Source organism: Dama dama, chromosome 1, assembly GCF_033118175.1.
Source record: "Dama dama isolate Ldn47 chromosome 1, ASM3311817v1, whole genome shotgun sequence".
In the NCBI taxonomy this organism is placed as follows: domain Eukaryota; kingdom Metazoa; phylum Chordata; class Mammalia; order Artiodactyla; family Cervidae; genus Dama; species Dama dama.
In genome coordinates, this window is record NC_083681.1 from 48,872,053 (window position 1) to 48,894,496 (window position 22,444).

The following is a 22,444-nucleotide window of genomic DNA, read 5'->3' on the forward strand; positions in this document are numbered from 1 at the left end:
TTGAGTAAATGATCAAAAGGTCAGGGATATTGTAAAAAGAAACAGGAATAGACATTTATCTCTTGTGTGTTGAAGTCCTCCCTTTGGTATGTTTCTGTGTGATTTTGCTTCGTAGGTGACTCAAAATGGTGAAGAATCTGCCTGCAAAGCAGGATCAATCCCTGGGTCAGGAAAATCCCTTGGAGAAGGGCATGGCAACCCACTCCAGTATCCTTGCCTGGAGAATTCCATGGACAGAGGAGCCTGGAAGGCTCCAGTCCATGGGACCACGCACAGTCAGACACAACTGAGTGACTAACACTTTTTGTAATTTTACTACAATCTTTTTGGAAGTAGGAGATTCCCTTTTAGTTTTAAATATTAGATCAAGGAATATATTTCTAAAGGTTCCTTCACCTTCACCTTATGTTTCTCTAAATGTATCCCTAAAGTTCACATCACTTATCCTGGAGCCTCATTTCAATCCAAACAGTTTGACAAATATTTTCTGTATGAGAATCCCTCATATATAGTTATATGGCTCAAATTTGGTTAAAAGCAAGATATTCATATTATTATACAGAGAGTTATTATCTTTGGTGGGTTTGAGATATTATAAAGGGAAATAGTCCAAATGGGAGACAAGAGGCTTTATTTTTATATTTTTTATTGAAATCTATTTTATGATTTTTCCTGAAACCACATTAATATAAACTTCATCTGATACAAAAATACAACAAGAGATTAAAGCAAAAATATAACAAGCTTCTATACCTAAAATTTACCATCTATGTAATCATACTTAATTTTCTCAGGTTGTATTAAATTGGATTTCACATTAATTTGAGGATAAGTATGTATCAGTTAAAGGAAAATCAAGACTCTGTAATTTACTGCTATGTATCCAGGGAAGATGGTGAATGACCATTAATGTGCCTCAGTGGAAAAGGAGTTGATACTGGTATCTATCTTCTAAGAACATTGTCAGAAGAAATGTGCTATGCTACACATAACTTATTTAATATGCTTGCCACAATGTCTGGTATATAATAAATGTTCAATAACTATTAACCATTATATTACAAGCTAAAAATATGATAAGGACAAGGGTCAAGCCAGGATTTAAAGATAAATATAAAAGAATAAAGTCTTTATTGCTCAGATGGTGATATCAAAGATGACCAGAAAATAATACAGTTGCTCTGAAGTTCAAAGACACATTTACAGGTTCATTTTAATATATGTTTCATATGGTAAAATATGAAAACGTATGTATTTGTAAATGTTTACAAGAATTCAGACCAAGTTGCCTGTTTTATACCTATGTATATCATATATTTATCTGCTCAGTATTGTCACCTCAAATTAAAGATAGGCATTAAGTTATTTGTTTATGCTAATGATGCTTGAAAATTAACTATCACAGAGTAGATCCATATATTATTATTTTATTCCATACACTTTTCATTAGCTATGTGGACATTAATTCATGAATATATTGATTCAATAGTCATGTATAACTGTTTTTACTTATCACCTTCTGTCCTTTGTTTCTTATACTCTCTCATGTTCCCCTTTATTTTGTATTTTTACATAGCTATTCTTGGCATCCACTATATGCCATACATTAGGAGACAAATGAATGAGACAAAATGCTCTCATTTAGATTATTAGTACATAGTGAGTGAGGCAACTCAGGAATAAAATTGTCATACTTTAAGGCAACAACATGCCATTAAGACAGAACATACCATTAATTGCTTAATCATTTAACTTACACATAAAGCAATTTATAAGTAAACTGAGATACCAGAATGGGGCACAGATTAAATTAAAGGATCTTAGGGACCCAAGCTTTAGCACTCAATGTCATTATGTCCCTTTTTCTTTCTGAAGCAATCCCTCATATCTGCTTTTATCTTGTTTTACACTCATTTTTCCCCCTAATGTACATAATCACATAAGTGAGGAAGATGTTCTGTAAATGGTTTTGTGTCCTTCCACTGTCCAGTAGAAATGGTAATCTTAAACTCTTTATTCCATACTATGTAAAGGGGAAGAATTTTTTTCTTCAGTTTTTAATCTCTGTGGTTGAAAGGTCAGGAGAGGTATTTATTAGAATATTGTTATTTTTGGTGTCACTCAAGCAGTACAGAGAGGTAAGGAGTTCCTCAAAGGAAATTTACCTGCAGTCTTCAAAAAAAGGAACAATGCTGAAAAATGATCCCCATTTCCCTATCATCCTACTTAAAACTGTCAGAGTTAAAACGCTTTTGAGGGGAAAGACTCAGTAAAGAAAAATATTAAATTAAATTTTAAAACTTGTAGAAACATACTAAGAATCAGAATTTCATTTTATGTTTTGAGGGTACTCATGATATTTCTCAAATGACCTCTCAGTAAGATCAAAGATTATACATTTATATATATTTTACTACATCTATTCTGTTAATATATAACAGATTTCAGATAGATGAATGCTTTTGAAATTGAGATAGATATTAAGCTTTCATGGTCTGTCTTTTCGTGATCTTTTTCAGTCTTGCAGGCCAAAGTTTCTAATAAACCCAGTCTTCACTGGCTCACTTTCCTCCAAGTTTACATAATTTAAACTGAGTCTCCAAGTCACTAATTATATTTAGGTGCATGGTCTGCTGTTGTTCCATGATTTTCATTAATAGAATGGAAGCTATATGAATATTATAGTTTTGCCTTAAATATGCTAGACAAATGTGAAAAATATTTTGATAACTTTGGAGATCATTTTGAAATTTACTTAGAACTTCCATAAATTAGTTTGAAATTCTTGCTAAAGCTATTGTATGTTTGTTCATTGCCACTGACAATTAAGTCTTTTATTTGTTTCCTAAGCTAATTCAGCAAGACAAGTCTTCATTTGTTTATGAAGGAGATCAGTCCTGGGTGTTCATCGGAAAGACTGATACTGAAGCTGAAACTCCAATACTTTGGCCACCTCATGTGAAGAGTTGACTCATTGGAAAAACCCTGAGGCTGGGAGGGATTGGGGGCAGGAGAAGGGGACAACAGAGGATGAGATGGCTGGATGACATCACCGACTCTATGGACATGAGTTGAGTAAACTCCAGGAGTTGGTGATGGACAGGGAGGCCTGGTGTGCTGCGATTCATGGGGTCGGAAAGAGTTGGACATGACTGAGCGACTGAACTGAACTGAGCTGAACCTCAAGAGTTGACCCCAAGAGAATAATTCATTTTTCCTCTTAGAAAGTTAGAGAAAGGAGTTGCATCCTTGTTTCAGAAGCCAAAATGTAACCCTATATATTCTCAGTATGGAGTGGGACACCAAACAAAATCCAAATAAAGTATGAATTCTGAATGAAGTAGCAGAATGAGTAAGAATAACCATTTCTCACATTCTTATATATTATTTCTTTTCATACTGCTCCTTTATTTTTTGTTAAAAACCATCAGACTGAGATATCAACTAGTACTCCAACCTTAAGAAATAGTCAAAAATATTAAGCATATAGTCATAGATCTATTGCCAATTTAAAATTGTATAATGCTTCAACTTAAACAACATGGGCAATTAAGAATCAGGTGAAACCTTGTTTTCTCAGTAAAATCAGCCCTTCTTTGATCTTTTAAAATCAAGCATCATACACTTCAATTTAGCAGTTGTGAATACATGATTTCATCCAATTCATACAGCGAAAACACTGAACTTGAGTTTCTATTGCCCTTTCTCCTTACCACTACCAAACAGTCATCACTCATGATCAGTTGTGACCATTTATTTAAACCCTCTGCTTCTCTTTCCCTCCATAGTTAGATTAGCTTGAGGGAAAGGCATGAGTCTTTTTATTTTTGAATTCATGGTGACTAACATACTACTTGGCACATAGCAGATCCTGAACAGCACTTTTTAAATCGGATGTCTCTTCTGATATATGGAAACATCTCATTCTCCAGCAATAACGCGTTGCACCCAAAATCGCTCGCGCAGAGCAGCCTGGATCTGCCTGGATTTGAGGCTGTAGACAAGAGGGTTGAGCAGTGGTGTCATGAGGAGGCAGGCATTACTCATGCTGGTAAACAGAATTGGGGAAGTGTTCTGAGTGTAGCAATGCAGCACCGCCAAGCTGATGAGGGGCAGATAAAACACAAATACTGTGCATAGGTGACAGGCACAGGTATGCAGTGATTTCCAGTTTCTGTCTTGATTCTCCAGCTTTATGACAGTGGCCAGGATCTTCATGTATGAAGCTAAGATGAAGACAACATCTACTGCAAATGTGAAGAGTACAAAGACCAATCCATAGACACCGCTAAAAATGGCGTCTCCACAGGCCAGTTTCAGCATATCAGGGAGGTAGCAGTAAGAGTGAGAGAGGATATTGGCCCCACAGAAAGGAAAGGTCCTGAGGAGGAAAGGCAGAGGGCCCACCAGGATGGCACCGCGTGTGACAGCAGCTCCACCAAGGCAGGTGACAGTAGAGTGGGTCAGGAGCCTGGTGTAGTTCAGTGGAGCGCAGGCAGCTACCAAGTGGTCAAAAGCCATGGCTACCAGGACACCTGATTCTACTGAGGAGAGGGCGTGGATGAAGAACATTTGGGTTAAGCAGGCGTCCAGGCCAATGTAGTGGACATTGAACCAGAAGATAGCCAAGACACTAGGCATTGTAAATGAAAGGCCTAGGTCAGTAAGGACCAGCACGGCCAAGAAATAGAACTGAGGTTCATGAAGATTCTGTTCTGCTTTAACTAAGATAAGCAGAAGAGCATTTCCCACAAGGGCTAGGAAGTACAGGAGGCAGAAGGGAATGGAGATCCATATTCGGGCAGCCTCCAGACCAGGAATACCAACGAAGGAGAAGGTGGGCGAATTAGAGGCAGTGTGATTAAACGACCACATGGAAAGGTGTAGGTAAGACTGAAGTCCAAGACGCTTCTCACCCTATAAAAGAGAGTTTGTGTGTCAGGAAGTCTGACTAAAAGCAAACTGATTACCTATACACAGAGTTTCAAAATTAAGATATGAAGAGCTCAAAATTGAGTTTATATTTGTAACTTCAAAATTATTCCTCTTGATATTATGAATGACAACTAAGCATATGAAAGAATGTTCAACATCTTTATTTATTTGGAAAATGTAAATGAGAAGTGCAATAAGATACCATTAGAATGGCTAAAATTAAAAATACCTGAAAATACTGTGTTGGTGAGCATATGGAACAACTGGAATTCTGATGGGATACAAATGGTACAGAGCCTCTTTGGATATCAGCTTGGCAGTTCCACATAAAGTCACACGCATGCTTATCAAACATTTAACACTACCCAGCAATTTCACTTCTTAGAATTTGCCCAAGAGAAATAAAAACACATATCCATACAAAGACTTGTACATAGTCAAATAAGTTTTATTCATGATAGCAAAAAAAAAAAAAAAAAAAAAAAGGAAAGAAACCAAACATACACCCAGTGTTGAATGGATGAACAAATTGCAAAGATCCATAAGCTTTAATTTGAAAAGGAAATAATTCCTGATAGAGGCAATAGCTTGAATGGGTCATTTGTGCTCTGTGAAAGAAGGCAAATGCAAAACACCACATACTGTATGATCTCATTGTAAGAAATTTTAGAAAAGCCAAAATCAGTGATAGTTGATCAGAGATTTCAGAGATGAAAAGGGAGTATAAAGAGACTGAGTACAAATAGGCAGGAAACAACTTTTTGGAATATCAAAATGTTCCATATCATAGCTGATGTACTAATCACATGATTTTACATGTTATTTCATTTCAGTTCAGTTCAGTCACTCAGTCATGTCTGACTCTTTGTGACCCCATGAATCACAGCATGCCAGAAAATGTTATTTAAAACTCATCAAATTGTAGTTCATTAAAATGTATCTCTTTAGGGATATCTTGCCTAGCTCTTTCCTTTCAGTCATTTAAAAAGGAAATGTCACTGTAGTTTGTGTAATAACTTGATCTCCATTACTAGAAATTGATTAATATCTGGGATGGGTATCAGGATATTTTGTTTTATACATTCAGCTATTTGATTCCTTCCTAGTGGTCCAACCTAGGTAGCATATTTAAAAGCAGAGACATTACTTTGCCATCAAAGGTCCATCTAGTCAAGGCTCTGGTTTTTCTAGTAATTATGTATGGATATTAGAGTTGGACGGTGAAGAAAGCTGAGCACCGAAGAATTGATGCTTTTGAACTGTGGTGTTGGAGAAGACTCTTGAGATTTCTTTGGACTGCAAGGAGATCCAACCAGTCCACCCTAAAGGAGATCAGTCCTGGATGTTCATTGGAAGTGAGAGAGTCATTTCCTAGGCAGGTTGATAAGAAGTCCAGGGGTCCCCAAGGAGAGAGGGGTCTGGAATTCTCAACAGGAAGAAAAGACAAACTTTTTTTGTCCCTCTACATTCCTTAGGATTATATACAATAATGTATCCTGCTTGAGGACAGTCTCTGGAAAAAACCTTCTGGCTAATCCTGTTATCTTAAGGTGTAAATTATGGGAGTAAGTCTAGTGAGGTCTTTACAACCTCCAGACATTCTTTTGATTCACTGTAATAGCTAATTAGAGAGTATATAACTCCATGGCTAACACTAGCAAGGGACTACTCTTTCTGCCCCCTTCTGATGCCTATGTCAGAAGCTTTCTCTAACTCCTTTATACTTTAATAAAACTTTATTACACAAAAACTCTGAGTGATCAAGCCTCGTCTCTGGCCCTGGATTGAATTCTTCTCCTCCAGAGGACAAGAATCCCGGCGTCTTTGCATGGTTAAGCAACAACCCTTCACTATGCAATATTGCTGTTTACAGCATCGAACCCTGCTTCCATCACCAGTCCCATCCACAACTGGGTGTTGTTTTTGCTTTGGCTCCATCCCTTCATTCTTTCTGGAGTTATTTCTCCACTGATCTCCAGTAGCATACTGGGCACCTACTGACCTGGGGAGTTCATCTTTCAGTGTCCTATCTTTTTACCTTTTCATACTATTCATGGGGTTCTCAAGGCAAGAATACTGAAGTTGTTTTCCATCCCCTTCTCCAGTGGACCACATTCTGTTATGTATATTACTTATACATTTATATATATGTAAGGAATTATACAATATATTATTGTATAATAATAATATATATAATTGTAACTAGTTATGGGCTTCTCAGGTGGTGCTAGTGGTAAAGAACTCACCTGCAAACGCAGGAGATGTAAGAGATCTGGGTTCTATCCCTGAGTCAGGAAGATCCCCTGGAAGAGGGCATGGCAACCCACTCCAGTCTTCTTGCCTGGAGAATCCCATGGACAGAGGAGCCTGGTGGGCTACAGTCCATATATGTATTGATTAATAATTATAATATATAGCTAACTATATATATAATTGTAACTAATTTATGTATATTTGTTTTGTTTCCAAAAAAGGATTCAAATATATGTTTATTTTAATATCCATTTGACAAAAAATTACTAATAAACATATAGTTATACCACTAAAGTTTTCAAGAAATTAGAGTTAAGTAGCAGTACCTAATGCTTGTGAAAAAGAACATTTTGTCTTCAATTATAATTATCTTTCTTCAATTATACAATTTTCACTTGAAAATTTAAGCAAATTCCAATTTCTTCTTGAATATTTATCTTGCTTTCTATTTTCTTGAATATGTTTATTAACAGTTATTTTAAAGCCTATCTAAAAATTATATTTTTGAATCCTCAATGTTTATTCTTGTGTTATTATTTTTTAATATTAGTCTTATATTAGATATCTGTGTTTCCTTTCCTGCTCGGTTCTGCTACAATCAAATATTTTCCGTAAATTTAAACTAGAAATAATTGAAGCCTAGGATAATGTCATATAATGTTACACAAGTTTACAGGATTTGTATACACTTCTGGCAGATGGTTATTGGCACTAATAATCTCATATCTCTCAAATAAAATCAGAATTTGAGGTTACTGATGCCTATTTTAGTCCCTCTAAGAACATATCTATTTGTGATTCACCCGCTCATCTAGGGAAGATCCCATATAGGCCAGGTATTAGAAGCTGACCAGTTCTAATATCTACTTCAGTTCGGTAGTCCCTTTATTTTATTGTGTAGTCTTACTATTCATAGTTCTTTTATTCCACCAAGGAGTTTTCAGTTGGAACCCTTCTACCTCCCATTGTGTATCTAAATTCAGCAGCCGTCAGAGGTAGAGTCGGAGTTTCCTTGCATTTGTCCACTTGTGCCTCCCTTGAGCTTTCTCTGTTCCTGTGGAATTCCTGCTGTCTCACCCTAAACAACATCTATCCCTTAGGCCCACAGGTCCTTACTCCTTCATGTACCATCACTGGCTCTGATTCCCTTAAGCTTCCAGGGACCCCATATAACCAGGAAAAATGAAAAGCTTCTATCATCACAGATGTATAAGCTGGAAACGTTTTATAGCCCTTAGAAAACACTATCTCCAACTTGAGCACTTTAAATATGGGCAAAAAAGCAAAGCAGTGAAAGTTGTTTAAATGATGAATAAACAGATGTGGGCTACAGACAGGAATAAGTCTGTTATGGGGCAGAAAGGCAAAGCTGGAAGGCAAAATAGCTATCACTTTGTCGATGGAAAGAAGTGGGTAACTGTGGCTCAGGGAAAGAGACTGGCTATGGGTAGTTGGAAATCAGAAAAGGCAATGGCACCCCACTCCAGTACTCTTACCTGGAAAATCCCATGGACGGAGGAGCCTGGTAGGCTGCAGACCATGGGGTCGCAAAGAGTCGGACACGACTGAGTGACTTCACTTTCACTTTTCACTTTCATGCATTGGAGAAGGAAATGGCAACCCACTCCAGTGTTCTTGCCTGAAGAATCCCAGGGAGCGGGGAGCCTGGTGGGCTGCCATCTATGGGATCTCACAGAGTCGGACACGACTGAAGTGACTTAGCAGCAGCAGCAGCAGCAGTTGGAGATAGGGAATTTGAGTGAGGTGGAAAAGTAATGAATTTTGTAGGGAAAAAATTTGTATAAAGCAATGCAGTTATGTGAGATGAGATGTGTTTGGGTGTTTAGATAAGCAGAAGAGCGTATTTGAATAGAGTGGTAAGAAAGGGTCTTGGATTATTTTATACGAAAAGGAAGAAGGAAAGAATGTAATTTGGGAACGAGAGTGGAAATGAGTAAATGGTGTAAACTAGTAAACTAGTAAACAGTGTAAGAGGCAATCTAGGGGATTTGAGCTTGAGAGCACATAGATGGACAGAAAGGAGAGCCTGGGCAAAATCACATGTATAATCCTCCTCCTGTTTTCCATACACAAGAAAGAAGAATCTGATAAGTAATGACAATGGCTTCCATTTTCTTCAGAGATACGTAAGAAGCAATTAATACATTTTTAACACAGCAGTGAACTGACTTGCCTGTGTCTTTAAGAATTCAAGGCTCTAAGGAAAATTGATTTGTGGGAAGACTAGTTAAGAGGCAAATAAAGAGAGGAAAATAAATAATGCAAAGAAAAAGAAGAAAACAATAGAATAGGTAACACGAGATCTCTTCAAGAAAATTAGAGATACCAAGGCAATATTTCATGCAAAGATGGGCTCAATAAAGAACAGAAATGGTATGGACCTATCAGAAGCAGAATATATTAGGAAGAGGTGGCACACAGAATAACTGTACAAAAATGATCTTCACGGCCCAGATAATCACAATGGTGTAATCACTCATCTAGAGCCAGACATCTGGAATGTGAAGTCAAGTGGGCCTTAGGAAGCATCACTATGAACAAAGCTAGTGGAGGTGATGGAATTCCAGTTGAGTTATTTCAAATCCTAAAAGATGATGCTGTGAAAGTGCTGCACTCAATATGCCAGCAAATTTGGAAAACTCAGCAGTGGCCACAGGACTGGAAAAGGTCAGTTTTCATTCCAATCCTTAAGAAAGGCAATGACAAAGAATGCTCAAGCTACCACACAATTGCATTCATCTCACACGCTAGTAAAATAATGCTCAAAATTCTCTAAACCAGGCTTCAACAGTATGTGAACCGTGAACTTCCAGATGTTCAAGTTGGTTTTAGAAAAAGCAGAAGAATCAGAGATCAAATTACCAACATCTGCTGGGTCCTCGAAAAAGCAAGAGAGTTCCAGAAAAACATCTATTTCTGCTTTATTGACTATGTCAAAGTCTTTAACTGTGTAGATCACAATAAACTGTGGAAAATTCTGAAAGAGATGGGAATACCAGACCACCTGACCTGCCTCTTGAGAAATCTGTATGCAGGTCAGGAAGCAACAGTTGAACTGGACATGGAACAACAGGCTGGTTCCAAATAGGAAAATGAGTACATCAAGGCTGCATATTGTCACCCTGCTTATTTAACTTATATGCAGAGTACATCATGAGAAATGCTGAGCTGGAGGAAGCACAAACTGGAATCAAGGTTGCAGGAGAAATATCAATAACCTCAGATATGCAGATGATACCACCCTTATGGCAGAAAGTGAAGAAGAATTAAAGAGTCTCTTGATGAAAGTGAAAGAGAAAAAGTGAAAAAGTTGGCTTAAAGCTCAACATTCAGAAAACTAAGATCATGGCATCCAGTCCATCACTTCATGGTAAATAGATGGAGAAACAGTGGAAACAGTGATAGCCTTTATATTTGGGGGCTCCAAAATCACTGCAGATGGTGACTGCAGCCATGAAATAAAAAGACGCTTACTCCTTGAAAGAAAAGTCATGACCAACCTAGACAGCATATTAAAAAGCAGAGACATTACTTTGCCAACAAAGTCTAGTCAAGACTATGTTTTTTTCCAGTAGTCATTTATGGATATGAAAATCGGATTATAAAGAAAACTGAGCAACAAAGAATTGATGCTTTTGAACTGTGGTGTTGGAGAAGACTCTTGAAAGTCCCTTGGACTGCAAGGAGATCCAAAAAGTCCATCCAAAGGAAATCAGTCCTGAATGTTCATTGGAAGGACTGATGTTGAAGCTGAAACTCCAATACTTTGGCAACCTGATGCGAAGAGCTGACTCATTGGAAACCCTGATGCTGGGAAAGGTTGAAGGTAGGAGGAGAAGGGGACAACAGAAGATGAGATGGTTGGATGGCATCACCGACTCAATGGACATGAGTTTGAGTAATCTCTGGGAGTTGGTGATGAACAGGGAGGCCTGGCGTGCTGCAGTCCATGGGGTGGCAAAGAGTTGGACATGACTGAGTGACTGAACTGAACTGAACTGAAGTGGCTAATATAATAGAAGAGGAATGCTGACAGAGGTAAGCAGTGGAAGTGAATAAGTTAAAGTACTCTGGACCTTGAAATGAGAGGACATGGATTTTAACAATCAAGGACAAAGCATAGTTTTTACATTTGATCAATTGTGTAGCATGAGTTATGTTTACTAAGATGGACATAGTAAGGCCATTGCCAAGAGTTCCTTCTTGGCCTTGTGATCTTTGTTGTGCCTTTAGACATAAAACAGAGACATCTGATAGGCTATTTTATATCACTCTGGGAATCAGTAGAGAGTTAAGGATAGAAATGTATGGTGAAGTTGCCAGTGGATAGTTTTTACGAGCAATTACTGAATAGAATATCTTAGGGAAAAGTGTAGTTATATATTAGAAATAAAAACAGAAGAACAGTTCTAGTCAAATCAATCAATAATCACTAGTCACCCAATCAAAAAACATTCCTGTTCTCATTATAATATAATTCTCAGCAGTATGTGAAACTGTTGACTGTGTTCTCATCTGAAAATATTTTACATATATATTATTTTTTTAAAACACTTAGTAGGGTAGGAGGAAATAAAACAAGCATGTTTTCAAAAAATAATATATATGTAAAATATTTTCAGATGAGAACACAGTCAACAGTTTCACATACTGCTGAGAATTATATTATAATGAGAACAGGAATGTTTTTTGATTGGGTGACTAGTGATTATTGATTGATTTGACTAGAACTGTTCCATTTGGGGAGGATGTTTGGCAGGATGCTAAAGTAATGAGAGTGTATATTTTGTAGACCACAACAACTTTATAAGGTAGCATTCTTGTTGCAGTTCAGTTCAGTTCAGTTCAGTCACTCAGTCATGTCTGACTCTTTGCAACCCCATAGACTGCAGCACACCATGCTTCCCTGTCCATCACCAACTCCCAGAACTTGCTCAAACTTATGTCTATCGACTTGGTGAAGCCATCAAACTATCTCATCCTCTGCCGTCAACTTCTCCTGCCGCCTTCAATCTTTCCAAGCATCAGGGTCTTTTTCAATGAGTCTGTTCTTCACATCAGATGGCCAAAGTATTGGAGTTTCAGCTTCAGCCTCAGTCTTTCCAATGAATATTCAGGACTGATTTCTTTTAGGATTGACTGGTTGAATCTCCTTGTAGTCCAAGGGACTCTCAAGAGTCTTCTCCAACACCACATTTCAAAGGCATCAATTCTTTGGTGCTCAGCTTTCTTTATAGTCTAACTCTCATATCCATACATGACTACTGGAAAAACCATAGCTTTGACTAGACCGACCTTTGTTGGCAAAGTAATGTCTCTACTTTTTAATATGCTATCTAGTTTGGTCATAGTTTTTCTTCCAAGGAGCAACTGTCTTTTAATTTCATGGCTGAAGTTACCATCTACAGTGATTTTGGAGCCCCCAAAAATAAAGTGTGTCACTCTTTCCACTCTTTCCCCACCTATTTGCCATGGACTGGATGCCATGATCTTAGTTTTATGAATGTTGAGTTTTAAGCCAACTTTTTCACTCTTCTCTTTCACTTTCATCAAGAGGCTCTTTAGTTCTTTAATTTCTGCCATAAGGGTGGTGTCATCTGCATATCTGAGATTATTGATATTTATCCCTGCAATCTTGATTCCAGCTTGTGCTTCATCCAGCCTGGCATTTCACTTGATGTACTCTGCTTATAAGTTAAACAAGCAGAGTGACAATATACACCCTTGATGTACTCCTTTTCCTATTTGGAACCAGTCTATTGTTCCTCCACTTTGTGCTAGGCATTGCATCCCAGGGAGGGAACCTCAAAGCTCTCAATACATGTGTCTCCCATATTTGTGCTGTGCTCATTCTATATGTGCCAATAGTAGGATAGTCCTTAGTGCATCATTTTGCAAAACATTCCTCTCCCATTATACATATTACCATGGCAGATATTTACCTGTTAATTCCACCAGCTCTCAAACCAATTATTTATAACATCAAGACAAAGCAGATTCCCCAAGGCTTCCTAGGGATATTATTATCCAAAAGGATAGGGCTTGCTCACACTTAGATTCTCTGTTGTTTCAACTTTCGCATCCATCGCCTTCATCCTGAAGATTAACCTGTTAGAAATTCTTGGACATATTTGGTATATAATAATTCCATGATAGTTCACAGAGTCCATATGTCCCTTCAAGAAAATCATTTCAGTTTCTATAATTATTTCCTAGCTTTAAAACATCTCAAAACCCTCATGTCAGGAGAATTAGTAAGAGAGAATAATTTCATTCTAATATTTTATGGAAATATTTTCCATTCAAGTTTGAAGAGAAGTTCAGTTTTCTATGTTATGACTAAAATAGAAAAATTCACTAACGACTCAATGGTAAAAGAGGTAATACATAGCAGAATTGATGTTGATAACTCATTACATTTTCTTTCCATTGTGTCAAAGTAGACTTCACACTCCATATTTTGAGTCAAATTGTATTCAAGTGGGTGTTTAAATTTAGAGATGGAATAAATGAAACTATTGCATTTCTTTATTTCCTTTACTTCTGTTGAAATGATTGTCAGAAAAAAATCTGGGCAGTAAATAAAGTTCTTTTTCTTCAGTGGAGAAAACTAGAAGAGCAACCCAAACTTTACAATAGAGAGACTCTATGTTCATGAAATGTGGTGAAAACATCAAAATACCTTGGTCAGTGTACACTCCTATTAGGTGTAATATCTCATGTACAGAAAGTTAAACAAAAATAGAGCAAGAGAGACCCCTTCCCCCATCACCATAAACTGTAATTGTCCAAGTCTCTTGTTGTTTCACACAGTTCCCTAGGAAATAAGAGGAAACAAGTGTTCCACACTGAAGATTAAAGTACATATTCTAATGGGAGAATAGAAATGGATCTAAGGTAGTTAGAAAGAGGGCTCAAAGAGAACACATTTGTTTTGTACAAATACTATTTTGTATCACCCTCAAAGACCCCCTTGGTTAAATAAAGGGAAGCTGAAAAACATAATAAATACATTTTTTCAGGATTATGGCTAGATACTCTGAAAAGAGGAAAGAATACATAAAATAATTTTAAAAATTAAAACTATTAGGAATCATAGTTTAAAAAATTCATTTAGAAAGTAAACCAGCTCAGGGAACAGAATAAAAATAGAGAACAAACTCTGCAGTTCCAAGTGAATTGAAAACAGAAAAAATAATCTGTGAAAATTATGTTAAAATTAAATCAGATATGAATGTAGATTTTATAGCAAAGGGATCCACTGAACAACTGTGTTGAAAAACTTAATATGCAAAGATTTACCTGACACTTTCTCTCTTACGCTTGAGCAACTGACATTTCTGAGGTGAATCCCCCATTCTGGGAGATAAAAGACTTTTATTTGATTAACCAAGAAATGAACATTAGGCTTCCTGTAAAAAAAGGGGGGGGGGGGATTACACCTTTTAGAACTTCAACATATATTAAATTGGCCAGTAGTGATAGTGATGGTGATAGACACAAAGACAGAGATAGAAAGTAACAGAGGTATACATATATATATATATGAGATGGACACCTCTCCTTTGTCTTAATTAAAGTTCTGTCAGGAAAAAATTAAATTGTTCTCAAATTAGATAATATGAAGACTTTGATACAGGCATCAGGGGTCATTGAAAATATGTGGACAAGATTTGGTAAAACCAAGAAGAAATATTTATATACATATTTTATAAATAGATCATTGATGTATATGTTATAGTACTACAGAAGGAGAATTGATGCCAACATTAGTCCTGAAGTGGCAAGGGAACAAAATTTTTTACCAGAACATGGGAAGGACATGTGGAGAAGGACACCCAACATGAGCTTTCCCTTTCTGTAGAAAGATGCAGCCACCATGAGGAAGCCACAGTGAGGGTTGTTGGGGAGTCAAGAGGGTAAACATTCCAACTGTATGTTCTGGATTCTTGCTTCCTGTATTGTCCATTAGCGATCAAGTCAAATCAGAAGTCAGAGAGCAAAGGGACCTGTTGATCGAGCTCACTGTGGTCAAGACAGAGCAGAGCAGATCAGATCTGGAAAACAGCCTAAGGATGCCCTTCTGCAAGCATTCTGCCTTTCATATTTGTATCTACTGTCAACTACACACATATAGTTCAGGCTTTGTGGTCTCGGTAGTGCTTATCTTGTAGCTGTAAATGTGAATATTTGTAAATCATTTTCTCACCATTCAAGTGAATCATTCAAAATTGAGCTTATGGTCTTGGTTGCCAAAGAATTTAGCAGTGAGAGATGAAATTGCTTTTTTTTTAAAAACATGTTCCTATTTTTTTTACATGAGAAATATACAGACTATATAGTAAAGGAGTATGGTTGCACTTACTAAAAACAATCCTCTAAATCTGAGATCATTGAACATATCCAACTTGGATGATATCAAAGTGATTTAAAGTGTACTCAGTTGCTCAGTTGTGTCTGACTGTTTTTGATTCCCTGAACTGTAGCCCTCCAGGCTCCTCTGTCCATGGGATTTTCCAGACAATAATACTGTAGTGGGTTGCCATTTCCTTCTCCAATGATTTAATTTAATATTACAAAAAGTTAAGTGTAAGGATAATTCTGAGGCATCTCATGCCAATGAAAAAAGTAAGTTCAAATCATTTATCTGGTAATTTCACAACAAGATATGGGAAGATGGAAGTGTGAAGGTTTTTCTAGTGTGGGATAGAAATAGCCTCTTATATTCATGGACTGTTATTGGATGGTGAATTTATTTTAATAACTGAGTAAATATTATTTATGAGAACTATTATTTCTGTTGTATTAATTACTTGTATTCTTCAACTCCTGAAAAAGCTAATTGTCAACAAGTATCTTAAATATAACTGTACAGGAAGATTAGTAAGCTATGACATGTGTAATCAGCAATATCTTATTTAAGTGAATCGATGATAGATTTGTTAAGATTTAAATTAATATCAGTTCAGTTCAGTTCAGTCACTCAGTCGTGTCCGACTCTTTCTGATCCCTTGAACCACAGCACGCCAGGCCTCCCTGTCCATCACCAACTCCCGGAGTCCACCCAAACCCACGTCCAATTAGTATTACAAGGTTCAAAACTAAAAAAAAGGTTAACTGTAAAACACATTTTTAAAAGAAATTCCTGTACTAAACAGTTAGAAATCAATATTTTTAAGACAATTTTATTCACCCTGAGAGGAAATTTCTTATCATTCAGTAGTCCACATGCCAACTTTGCTACATAGATTAATCACCAGTAGATATTTAGAAGTCAAAATTGCTGACAGACATATGGCCCTTCATTCAGTGAATGAAAGCATCTATACATAATCAAATCAAATGTATACAGTCTCTTTTATCAGTAAGAACTCTATGCCACAGAGAATCACACTTGGCATTATTGCTTAAGATCTTTAAAATGGGTTTCTTTTTTTCACTGTGGTTTTAAGGTTACAGCAAATTTGAGTGAAAGCTATGGAGATTTCCCATACACTCCTTATTTCAATAGTTTTGAAGGAAGCAATTCACACAAGTAAGTTTCATTTTTATCTAGTGTGTGATAACAGTACCAACTTAGAGCCATTCCCACCTCTAAGTCCTGTATAAGTTGTTCTCATTGGCTACACCATAGCTAACAATCTTTACTATTTTACCATATTCTGGATACAAGCTAGTATTTCATCTCATGTTGCACTACCTACTTTGTTCCAGACATTGAAGTGATAAATATTTGAGACTCTCTGTAGCCTTCTTGCCTTTGAATTTCCAAACTGCAATATCTGGAATGGTAAAGGGAGGATTTGGGGAAGGGCTATAAACTGAAATAGTGACAGGGACAGGGTTACAGGCACAGTCTTGCATTTCTCATGGAGACTCACATCTCTAAGGATTAGAGGAAGACTTATTAACTCATGCATCTGGCTTTGAGAATTAAAACAATCTCTCATGTGAAGAGGAACTATTCTACCAAGCAGGTAAGGACTGGAAAAAGAAAGAGTGGGAGGTAATAGAAAAACACAAAGTGGGGCTTGAGAGACAAGAAAGAAAAGGGCAGACACCCAAAGTGTGAGAAGAAACACCAAGGGAATGGATCAAGAAGGAAAAGATTCTTAGTGTATTAGAGGATATCCTTTCTCCGAATATCTTTATTATTCATACCCTGTGCAAAACATTCAAGTCAGACGCAGAGTTTTCAGATAGGACTTGCCTAATATACCCTAGACTTGCATGACACATGGTCTGCTTTCTGTCAGGACATGATTGCTTACACAGGGTGAAGGACTATTACCAGACATAAAGAGGAATTCCAGAATATGAGTGGGATTACACCAGATAACCTTTGAGGGCCCTTCTAATCCTAATTACCAGTGATTTTAATATGAAACTAATTATGGCCTAAATTCACATTAAGACCTTCAGATTTCTGAGTTTATAAACTAACTCCACAAACTCCATCCTCCTCCTGTGGAGATGTGGAAGATACCACAAGGCAATGTGAATGCATTTAAAATTGTTAAGATCAGGAACAATAGGAATTGGATTATCAAAATGAACAGGTGCTACTTAAAGGAGGTTGTGAAATAACAGGCCAGATTCTAGTGAAAATGGACTATAATGAATATTTATGTTGTGGTAACTTCAGAATGCTAATATGACTTCTCAAATTCCTAGTTCACTGAAGTCCTAAAGATCTCATGCTTACTCTTAATGAGACTTCCCATTCTATCCTGGACTCTGCTCTTTTTGTTGTTTTTTCCAAATCTGGCACTGAATAAAATGAGAAGTGAATATGTGGTGTCATAATGGTCAGAGGAGATTCTGGATACAAAAAAATTATTAAGAAGCAATTTATATCTCTGGCTATACTGAAATTTACTGGATGAAAAGGAAATGAAACCGATACAATTTACTTTCTACTTCTCGGGCTACCTAGGTCACTTGTGAGATGCCTGTTCATGATGTTTTCCTCTAAAGGAGGATACTTCATAGTCTCCCTATATATTCCTCCTCCTATTATACTTTAAACAATTCTTGTTGGTGGCACTGTTGTCATTATCATTGTCATTATCATCATCATCCAAAAGGCTCTTTGCTAAATATTTTACACACAGTATGTCCTTTATCTTAGCACATCCTTTCAAATTGTTACTTTCTTCATTTCAGAGAGGAGGCAACTTTGGTACAGAGAGAAGAAAAAGTGATTTGGTCAAAATTAAACTGAGAAAAACATTGAAACCAGAACACAGCTTAGGTTAAAGTGATTGCAGAAGGAGAGAAACAGATTCTAAATAAAGAAGATGTTGAATAACTGTCTCCTTAAAATCTTGGTGAAGAGTCAGTAAGATGACAATAGACATACTCTAGATCAGGTATCTTCCCAGTTTTCAATGAAACTTCATGTTTACTCCTTTTTGATGATTCAAAGAAACCTTCTGAAATCAGAAAAAGTGTCTGAATCAAGTGGGCAGTGAAATGAAAACCAGATTTCTAAATTTGGATTATGGTGTAGAAATTGGAAAAGAACAAAGGAAGGGATAATATTGGAAAATCTGGGCATTAAAGGTAATAATTAATGCAGGGGTAGACAGGAAGATGAAGTAGATAGGAATTTGGTGAGTTAAATTGCAGGTCAATAAGAGGTATCAGTTCATACTATGTGTGTGTAGAATTTAATTGTAATAAGAGTTAAAAAGCCTGAATCTGTTTGTGTAATATACATATTTGGTGTCTTGATTATGAATCTTTCAGTTCCTAGAAAGTTATTAAACATCCAAGGCAAGAATCTTTTGCAGTCAAGGTTTATTTACCTGTAACTAGAGGGGACTGCACTCTTTCCAGGTGACTCAGTGGTAGAGCATCCTCCTACCAATGCAGGAGACATGGGTTCGATCCCTAGATCAGGAAAATCCTCTGAAGGGGAACATGGCAACCAATTCCAGTATTCTTGCCTGGAAAATCCCATGGACAGAGCCTGGGATGCTACAGTCCATGAGGTCACAAAAGAGTCGGACATGACTTAACAACTAAAATAAAAACAGCAAGAGGAGACTGAGAGGATTTGATCTCCCAAAAGCCAAAGTAGACTTTCCAAGATAGCATGATGACAATTTATTAATTTACAGTTAGAGGCAATCTGTCCCATGGATTAGAATTTTGCTAAGCATGGATGCTTGTCAAAAGAAGGGCAAGTGGCTCATCTTCTTACTTCAGAAGCATTGTTATTGACTACAGAAGAAGTACTGGGATCTAATAGGCAAAAATATATTAACTCTTTCACCCAAGTAGAAAATATTTAGTGTCAAGATTAGACACAGTAGGCTTTTTTTGGTCTTTTGATCTTTTTGTTATTTTGTTTTCTCTTGATTTTGCTTTGAATCATAAGTTTCTATTTGATCTTTCCCCAACCCCTATATATCTATTATTTTGCTTTTTTTTTTGCAGATAGAGCCTGTCTCCACATAATAAATGAGTTCCTAAACATAGCAGGAAGAAGATTTGGAATCTTTAAAAGCAGAGTCAGTCAATTGTACTTTGCTTATATTACATAGAAAAATTACATGTTTATAATCTTTAAAAATCATACATTCTTCTGTCTATCTTAACTTATATTTAGCTCTTGGGAATACTAGCCTGAGATTACATTGATGTTAGAGTTGATTTTCAGTGGGTACCAACCCTGTGGCATCACTTACATAGCCAGAGATAGGTTAGTAAGAGCACAAACTATGCTGATCAATACTTACCTGAATTCTGTAATTTACCTTGCATGGTGTTTTAGTATTACTGAAAAACCTATCAAGCTAAGACAGAAAGATATTTCATATAAGTCACTGCAAAAGTCATTTCTTTTTCATTTATTTTTATTAGTCGAAGGCTAATTATTTTACAATAATGTAGTGGTTTTTGTCATACATTGACATGAATCAGCCATGGATATACATGTATTCCCCATCCTGACCCCCCCCCCACCTCCCTCTCCACCCCAAAGTCATTTTTTCTTTTTAAAGAAAAAGTGCTAATGTATGACCAGTGACTCTGGTTGAGGATCTTCCTGAAGAAAAGTATGGAATGAAAGATGTAGTCTAAAATGGGTTTTGTGTGTACTGTTCTGGGTAGTGTCTTTAGAAGGGGATTACCCATATTCATAGAACATGATAATACATTTGCATTTAAGAAGAAGAAGGGAAGATCCTTGTGGTTATAAAAGTGGATGTTTTTCTTAATGGACAATGCTCAGTTAGAAATTAAGAAAGACAAAGCAAAACTGTGAGGGTGAAACTAGGAGTGATTATAGGACAGACTGAAGTTTTGTTTTGTTTTTGTGACACAGGTGCTAATCTTCTCATTTGGTCCCCCTCTGGAGTGTGATTGTGAATCTGGATTGCGGTTTAACAGTAAGCCCTATGGCAACTGCAAACTCCAGCAATATCCTCTCCTCCACCTTCTATCTCACAGGTATCCCTGGATATGAGGAATTTCACCACTGGATTTCCATCCCATTCTGTCTCCTCTACCTTGTTAGAATCATGGGTAACTGTACTATCCTACATATTGTCCGGACAGATCCCAGGCTCCATCAGCCCATGTACTACTTCTTGGCCATGCTTTCTCTCACTGACATGGGCATGTCCTTGCCCACAATGACATCACTCTTCAGGGTGTTGTGGTCCATTTCCAGGGAGATCCAGTTCAACACCTGTGTGGTCCAAATGTTTTTCATTCACACTTTCTCCTTCACTGAATCATCTGTGCTCTTGGCCATGGCCCTTGACCGATATGTGGCCATCTGCCACCCACTAAGATATGCTACCATTTTCACTCCAACACTTATCACTAAAATTGGAATTGCAGCCCTGCTCAGAAGTGCTCTTCCTGTGATTCCACTTCTGGCCCGGCTGGCCTTCTTTCCATTTTGCCATTCTCACACCCTTTCTCATTCTTACTGTCTGCACCAGGACGTGATTCGCCTTGCTTGTGCTGACACCAAGTTTAATGTTATTTATGGGTTAGTTCTGATCACTCTGCTGTGGGGAATGGACTCTCTGGGTATTTTTGTGTCTTATGTTTTCATCCTTCACTCAGCATTAAAAATTTCATCTCAGGAGGGGAGATTAAAGGCCCTCAACACATGTGCATCCCACATTTGTGCTATACTTATTCTTTATGTGCCTATGATTGGGCTCTCTATTGTCCATCGTTTTGCCAAACACTCATCCCCTCTCATCCACATCTTCATGGCTCATATCTACCTGCTAATTCCACCTGTGCTCAACCCAATCATCTATAGTGTGAAGACAAAGCAGATCCGCCGAGGAATTCTCCACTTGCTTTTCCGTCTAAGAATCAGTTCTTCTGTGATGTAGACATGTCCTCAACACAGTGATGACATGAATCATAATTTTGTACATATATATAATGATTTGTTTCCTCTCTATGTTGGCACCAGTGTTACCAAAAAAAAAAAAAAATTACTTAAAAAAATAATAAAAGCAGAAATAGTTCTGACAGTACATTGTGAAAAATCCTAAAGGAGAGGGTTGGTGTTTACTGGATTTATAATAGACTGACTTAACGTGAACTTCCAAGTTCCCTCAAAGTATGAACATGTTGGAGCAGAGTGAGCTGGAAATCACTTCCATCTGTGGTTTCTCATTTGTAATCCTAATCTGATTCAATGCTGATTGTCTATGAAGTTTTCCTTTATTATTCTAAACCGATATTTCTTTGCTTCTTGATACACTGTATTATTCAGGGAATCTTATATTACCTTTTGCATCATGTAAGTGTGTTTGTAAATCTACTTATGCTAGCTTTCTTAAAGTGGAAAAAACCTTACCTTGATGTAAGAGCATATTAAGTTTCAAAAAGGAAATTTTCGAAATTCATGGTCCATCAGCATCATCTTTTAAAATTTTACTCACATGTTCTGTTTTTTCTGAGGATATTTAGTTTCAACAGGAATAGAAAGGAGCAACTATCATAGTTTTATTTAATTTTTAGAAATAAGCTTACTCTTTCAGAAAGCCAAAGCTCAGTGATTTTTTATGCCCCTGAGATAATGTCATGTGAAGGCAGTGATTATATAATTTACTGGATTACATGTATCCAATAATAATTTAGGATATAGTATTTAAACATTAAAAAAATCTAACTTACTGGGGTGTAGATACTTAAAAGTTTATAGTAGTAGAAAACAGGTAATACAGATCTCAATTTTTGTCTAGAACTCTTT

General features: G+C 36.9%; 2 protein-coding genes across 2 annotated transcripts; one reads left to right on the forward strand and one right to left on the reverse strand.

Annotated features, from left to right (window-relative positions):
• Positions 1–3,921: 3,921 nt before the first annotated feature.
• LOC133056839 (olfactory receptor 51H1-like) lies at positions 3,922–4,875 on the reverse strand. The gene has a single exon (XM_061142685.1). The coding sequence runs from the start codon at positions 4,873–4,875 to the stop codon at positions 3,922–3,924; it is 954 nt and encodes a 317-aa protein (XP_060998668.1).
• A 15,740-nt stretch (positions 4,876–20,615) lies between these two features.
• LOC133054189 (olfactory receptor 51L1-like) lies at positions 20,616–21,575 on the forward strand. The gene has a single exon (XM_061138946.1). It carries the CDS (start codon positions 20,616–20,618, stop codon positions 21,573–21,575), a length of 960 nt encoding a protein of 319 aa, XP_060994929.1.
• Positions 21,576–22,444: the final 869 nt, after the last annotated feature.

Coding starts and splice junctions, on each gene's coding strand:
- LOC133054189 (XM_061138946.1), top strand. CDS start 20,616: ATGGCAACTGCAAACTCCAGCAATATCCTCTCCTCCACCTTCTATCTC.
- LOC133056839 (XM_061142685.1), bottom strand. CDS start 4,875: ATGTGGTCGTTTAATCACACTGCCTCTAATTCGCCCACCTTCTCCTTC.